We start from the raw sequence: 7,234 nt of genomic DNA on the forward strand, positions 1-7,234 counted from the left end.
CCTCCCTCAAAAAGAGACAAACAAGAAAACATCATACATTCATGTTCCGTTGCATGTTCAAGGCCTTGCAGCAAGGTTGCACGAAAAATGTGTGTTCCTTTTTCAAAAGGGAATCTGAAGCATGTCATTAATTTGATCCGTAAATGGTTAATTGTCCTCCGAATATTAATATGCTTACAAAGCTCTCAACAGAAACAGGACAAACATCAAGAGAAAAGACCATGGAACACGGTCAATCGGATGCCAGGAAATTGCAGCACATCATCAGTTATTCAGACACAAGAAGAAAACCAACCAACCAAACATACGAGAAAGGTAACGATTGATTTGAAACAATTCTGACAACTAGCAAACTATCTAGTTAATACTGTTACAATAAAGAAAAAACACTTAGCCAAAAGATGAGAGATCAATAAGCGTACATAGCAAGGCACATAAGTTCACGTACTTGTATTTCAACCTATCAAGCCAATTACCCACCTTCCACCGTAATTAAGGTCATTTTTTGTTGCTTTGAGTACCTCTACAAACCCTTGTGAGAGATTTTTTAGTGTAACCAACACATGAGTTGGTACACCACGTGTCACTATACAAATGGTAGGATATGTGTGTTAAAAAGTTAATAATTTAAAAAATAAAATTTCCCACCACTTACATAAAAACACGTCTCGTGCTCCCGTCACAATAAAAAATTTATCCCTTCACTGGTTGAAATTAGAGGTAGAAGAGAACTACTGCCTCCCACCAATCACGGGATCACCATCAATAAGACAAAGGCTGCCCTCGCATATCTTTGCATCAAAGCGAAGTGGCAGACCGCAAATATTATCTTGGTATCCGATTTTTCCCTTTAAATCAAACCAAACAAATGCTTCCTCGTCCTTCTTCAAAAGAGCCATTTCACCGTTCTTTGCGAAGACCAAAGGTGGGCAATAGTTAAGCAACCAAGTCATAGTTTCCTTTTTAATAGAATACAGAAGGGTCCAAGGTCCTCCAAAATCCTTCATAATCCAAACATCATTTCCGGTGTCCCAATCATGAACAGAAACACATAGAGAGCCCCCTAAAACCTCCAACTCCATGACGGTACTGTAATCCTCATCCACCGGGGTGTCAAACTCCCGATACTTTTCAGTAGCAAGATCAAAGGTCAGAATTATGAATCGATACATATCTAATCTGTTCGGCATTAGCCAACACAGAGCACCATTTGAAAACTCCAGCGCCGTGTCATACACATTCAGTGTACTAAAATCATTGCGAGGCAAGTTCTTGATCCTTTTCCATGAGTTCAATATGAGGCTATAAATACTAACTTCAGAACTCACAAAGACTCCCTTACTAAGCTCCGCAATTCGCAAATGTTTAAAGTCATCATAAACTGAATCATACCCGAACCCTAGGGATGTATGTAAATCTGATGATGGCTGCTGCTGCTCAATGGCTGGGAGGGGAATCATCTTAAACTTTTGAATTGACGGGTTCCACAAAGCGACATTAGTACGGAGACTATTGCAAATGCAAACCACTCCATGAATCGAGCACCCCAGTATCTGATACCTCTCAGGGGATTTCAACGGCCGCTCAATTTTAACGACTGTCCGGAACGTTTCGCTGCCGTTGACAGCCGATGAAAAATAATCTGATGAGGGGGAGCCAATTGACCTGACTAAAATGGTGCGAAAGGAATTGGTTTGGATGGAGCGTTGAAGATGAGCTTTGATGAAGTGGTGGTGGCGGATGATGGCATTCCAAGCTTTGGAAACGCTGAGGAATCGAATCAAATCCTTGGGCGGAAGCCTTGATAGGATGTCGAACAGTAGCTCCGGTGGGAAGTCTGACATTGACGTTGGTTTCTTCTCTGAGGAGCAACAATAATCTGGAGAAATCAGGAAAGGATTCCACCTAATCATTCTCGTCAAACAATCCAAATCCTTAAAGTTTGTTGTTTATATTAATTTCATATATAATTGATATTGTGAATTTCTTTTATGATTATTATTATTGGAATTTTTGTGTTACTTCCATATTTTCTATTATTACTCCAACACCAATTTGGCTTTAGTAGACCACCGACCAACAAGATCGATAGGGGCATATCTGAGTTTGTGGCTAGTTATCTATGTAAGTCTCGAACTGCACAAGTTTATCTAAGTCTCACCAACTTTCTCAATGAAATATTGTTCGTGCTATATAATCATAAAAAAGAAAAATTAAAAAAACAAATTATCAACAAATATGCACGAGGAAGATGTTATAAGTAGCTAAATGATCATGTGAAGCAGAGAAGTTGTTCGTTGTTTGTTGGTGGACATGGAGATCAAGTCCAAGTAGTGCATGGCTTCACATGGAAGTAGCCCTTCAAGGAGAAAATTGAACAAATGCGATGAGTGTGACTGTTGCATCACATCCAAACACTCGTCCAATAGTCTCCGCTGCTGCTCTTTGCTCAGCTCGGCTGCCTCCATGTACGGCAATACTTCTCTTTCCTCCTCCGTAAAGTGTTGTCTATAACGCTCCTACATATTAAGTCCAAATAAAATATATATTTAGTAATATTATTATGTGTAGAATATTATATTGTATGACTTAATACAGTGCTAATCACGTAGACCCCACTGTATAATATTCTCTCATCATCCAAAGTTCCAAACCTTTCATTTTTTACAACTCCATACAAAAATTCGTCCAAATAAAAAATCATTTTATTTGATTGTTGTTATAAACATTTCAGAGTAAACTGTCATTTAACCCCCTGAACTATCACGTGAGTTTCAATTTCTCTCCTGAACTATTTTTTCAGCCAATTGACCCCCTAAACTATGTTAAAGTGGCCAATTAACCCCCTACCGTTAAGTATCTTTAACTCCATCCAATTTTCTGTTAGAAACTGTCATGTGCTTGGCACATGACCACCTTTTTACATTTTATGTCTAAATCTTTACAAAGAAAACATATAAAACAAATTTAAAAAAAAAACATACAAACCCTAAACTTAATCATTCAAAATAATAGAAAAGGTAAGGCTTTTTATATTAACACTCCACAAAATGTTGAATGCACCCCATATTAAAATTTAATATTAAATGACTTATTTACTCCACTATGCAATGACAATTTTGACCTTATTAGGTTTTAAAAAAAAAATTATAAATACACCCCAAATCACTTTTAGCGTATTATTTATCTTCTCAACTATCAAAACCCTCTCATCCTCCATTGTTGAACAAAATCCTAACCAATGAAACTACAAACATGTTGATTGAGAAAAATTGTTTTTGACAAATGAAACACGAAATCGATGTTTCTGAAGCTTCACATGAGGTAAGACTTCACATTTTTCATTGTTTTAGTGATTTCGATGACATCGATAATTATTTAATCTTGCGTTTGCTGCATTATTTAAACTTATATATTCATATTCATATTCATATTCATCTTTTAGGGTTCATATTGAAAAATAATGCAGCAAACGCAAGATTAAATAATTATCGATGTCATCGAAATCACTAAAACAATGAAAAACGTGAAGTCTTACCTCATGTGAAGCTTCAGAAACATCGATTTCGTGTTTCATTCGTCAAAAACAATTTTTCTCAATCAACATGTTTGTAGTTTCATTGGTTAGGATTTTGTTCAACAATGGAGGATGAGAGGGTTTTGATAGTTGAAAAGATAAATAATACGCTAAAAGTGATTTGGGGTGTATTTATAATTTTTTTTTTTTAAAACCTAATAAGGTCAAAATTGTCATTGCATAGTGGAGTAAATAAGTCATTTAATATTAAATTTTAATATGGGGTGCATTCAACATTTTGTGGAGTGTTAATATAAAAAGCCTTACCTTTTCTATTATTTTGAATGATTAAGTTTAGGGTTTGTAAGTTTTTTTTTTTTTAATATTTGTTTTATATGTTTTATTTGTAAAGATTTAGACATAAAATCTAAAAAGGTGGTCATCTGCCAAGCACATGACACTTTCTAACAGAAAATTGGATGGAGTTAAAGATACTTAACGGTAGGGGGTTAATTGGCCACTTTAACATAGTTTAGGGGATCAATTGGCTAAAAAAATTGTTCAGGAGGGAAATTGAAACTCACGTGATAGTTCAGGGGGTTAAATGACAGTTTACTCAAACATTTCATTGTGTTTTTAGCAACACTGTGCATGTCTATTTTTTCTTTGTCCCAATTTGATATTGAAACTCTTTTCGATATGGATAAAATTCTGTAAGAAAGATCTTTGAATGAAGACCCAGAAAAATAAATAGTTTGAATTATGAAAAAAGATTATGGAATGAATTTAAACATGCAATTAATATTATATTAAATTACTAACTAGTTAGCTTTGTATAACACTAATAAAACAATAACAAGAAGCAGTTAACATGGATCACCTGTAGTGATTTGAGGCGCTTAGAAAAGTTAGAAAGAGCTTCTTTGTAGTCACGACTCCCAATGTCAAGAACCTCAATGGATTTGATGTCTTCTTTGATGCCGTTCATGATGGGTAGGTCCCTTGCGTGTTCTTCATTCGCAGCTTTACAGATTCCTGCATAATTATTTGGTTAGTTTACCATCTTAACTTTATTTAATAATAATTGTTATTAACATTTTAAAATTTTCATTTTGCCCTAAAAAAAATTTATAATCAGAAAGAAATATACGATTGTTAGGAGTGTAGAATGAGATTTTTAGAATGCTAATAACAGTTCCCTTGTTTTAACTCAACATTTTAGCTAAGCTATGACATTTGCTGGGTTTTTAAAATAATTTATTATTATATCACTTAGTATTACAATCTAGTAGTATTTTTTCACTTGTAAATAAAAAAATTTATATTCAAATTTCGAAAATGACGAGCTTTATGGCAATTTATTCTTTTTCCCTTTATGTCATTATACAGTATGGCGTATGTGTGAAAAATCTTTCCATATTCACTTACATATATAATCTTATGGTTTTTTACTCCATCAAAATAATATTCATGGGAAATTCTTACAAATGACAAGAAGTTTAGGTGCCGGAAAATATTTATAGAAGATTCCTACATATACCTTTATTTTTGCAATCCTAAAAATATATATACCAAAAAAAACTAAAAGTTTAATTGGTAAATATTCTTCTGGAAAAAGGAAAAAAAGATGTGACCTGGATCACAGTAGTTGAAGATGGGGAAGAGGAGTCTCTCCTCCATCTGAGCGTGTTCCAACATCAGCTCCAAAAGCTGCGAGTAGTTCCTCCCCAGCTTCCTTAACTCCATCCGAGCACTCCCCACCGTCGGATCAACCACCCCTCCTCTTCCTTTACCCGGACGCTTCAACAGATCCGTAACCCACCTCACCAACCTCTCCAAGTGCCACGCCAGGCTCCTGTGTTGCAGCTCAGTCAGCTTCACAACCGCCGCCACCAGCGACGTCGTTTGGGTTTCAGAGGACGACCCCGTTTGAAGAAGAAGCGGCGGATGAGGGAATCTGTCCTCCATCAACTGCAGCAGAGTATTGGGTGGCCCTGAAACCCTCTCAGCTGGCTCCGACGATGACCCGCCCTCCTCCACCTCCATCGCCACCTCCAAGTTTCTATAATCTTCGTCGTTGTCGTCGTTGTCGTCGTTGTCGTCGTTAGATCTGGCTACCACCACGCAGCGAAGTGAGACAGCCGCCTCCTTGTATTTGAGGGCAAATCGGATGTAGTTTGTGCTGCTGGGAGAGCCGTACAGTCGGACTGTTGTCGTCAGTTGTTTTTGCGGCACTATCTCTGCCGTCGATTTCTTCCGCTTCGCGAAACAGATCCCCATTATTTACAATTCAAAGATATACATATATCATCGGTAGCGCCCGGTAGCTATTATATATGAAAAACTTGGAAAATTGAGGCCGTTAGATTCTTTCATCATGTATATTACTATATAGAGTAGCAGTGGTTGTGGTGGTTGATTTCTCTTTACATGGGAACTTTGCTTGCATTGCAAGGGAATGGATGGAAAGCGGAACAAGATATGATGAAAAAGTAGAAAGGGAGAAAGAGACAGCGTCAAGCCAAGTATATCCGAACTAAGACTATAATGAAAGTTAGTAGCAAAGTGCGTCAACCACACTTCTTCTTTTGTCCAATAAAATAAATAAATAAAGAGTTTTTATCAGGTCTCTAAATTTGAGGCACCTCGTAAAGATAAAAATGTTCATTGAACTTGAAAATCGATCAAAATAATTATGGAAAATAAGTGTCGTAAATTAATATGGTCCTATAAGCAGAGGTGGCAAATCAACTCATTGAGTTGTTAAAATTTCATCTAACACCATCATCACCACTATCAATCTCACATGTATATTATAGTGATATCAAATTAAAGTGTCTTAACAATTACCCATTAACAACCCAACAGGCTGATTAGTCACCTAACAACTAAAATAAAATGGTAATTGTCTTGATGATTAGAATCTTTTTTTACCTACTGTGTCCCAATTCAAACTCTTCTCCCCTTTGTTAGTGTAGTTTACAATAAAACTATCGTTTTTATTTAGAAAAACATGTAACAATCTGTAACACCAAGATTTGAAAAGTTACCGTCTTTCACCAATGGCCAACTCATGCAAATTCTCTACCCATGTTATATAAAAATTGATAAAATTAGAGAAATAAAATATCATATTTTGTTGAGTGTTCCAAAATTGCATCATTTGATTCATTGGTTCCTTAGATTGAATTATTTAAGACAACTTCGAAGATGTAGGCTTCAACCGAACTGTGTCACTCTAACCCTACTTTTTAGTGTATTGTATGAACTATTGACTGTGATCTTTGTGGTTTGTTTTAGAAAAGTCGATGGATGTGTGTGTGACTCTTTCGGGATTTTCAATGGCTTGATTATAATTTCATAAAGTATTGAGTTTATATTTTATGTTATAAACCGTGATTGATGGATACGTTTTCATATTATCACATACGTTGCATTATTGTCACTCACACGAGTTTCGCGGCTTATCTGGGTTGTTGATTTATCGGGTGCACCGTTCCCACTGTATAGGGGCGATTATGCAGGTGTAGTTGATATGTGGAGCCTTTGGAGTAGCATATTGTTGCCAGACAGCTAGGAGTGTTAGGTTACCCCTATCTTTCCTCGTATTTATTTTCGACTTTCCTTTGGAAGACTATGGATGTTGTCCCTAGTGAGAGTAATCTTTATTGCATAGTTGTTGTAAATATTATTAATTTCATTTTAGTATGTCGGTTG

General features: G+C 36.0%; 2 protein-coding genes across 2 annotated transcripts; both read right to left on the bottom strand.

The window, feature by feature from the left end:
* Window positions 1-305: 305 nt before the first annotated feature.
* Window positions 306-2,017, bottom strand: LOC126628011 (F-box protein CPR1-like). Its single transcript, XM_050297586.1, has one exon. It carries the CDS (start codon window positions 1,911-1,913, stop codon window positions 732-734), a length of 1,182 nt encoding a protein of 393 aa, XP_050153543.1. The 5' UTR covers window positions 1,914-2,017; the 3' UTR covers window positions 306-731.
* A 128-nt stretch (window positions 2,018-2,145) lies between these two features.
* Window positions 2,146-5,901, bottom strand: LOC126628017 (uncharacterized). Its single transcript, XM_050297590.1, has 3 exons — window positions 5,152-5,901; window positions 4,398-4,552; window positions 2,146-2,519 (listed from the first exon to the last, which is right to left on the bottom strand). The coding sequence occupies exons 1-3, from the start codon at window positions 5,795-5,797 to the stop codon at window positions 2,265-2,267; spliced, it is 1,056 nt and encodes a 351-aa protein (XP_050153547.1). The 5' UTR covers window positions 5,798-5,901; the 3' UTR covers window positions 2,146-2,264.
* Window positions 5,902-7,234: the final 1,333 nt, after the last annotated feature.

This window comes from Malus sylvestris, chromosome 7 (assembly GCF_916048215.2).
Source record: "Malus sylvestris chromosome 7, drMalSylv7.2, whole genome shotgun sequence".
In the NCBI taxonomy this organism is placed as follows: Eukaryota; Viridiplantae; Streptophyta; class Magnoliopsida; order Rosales; family Rosaceae; genus Malus; species Malus sylvestris.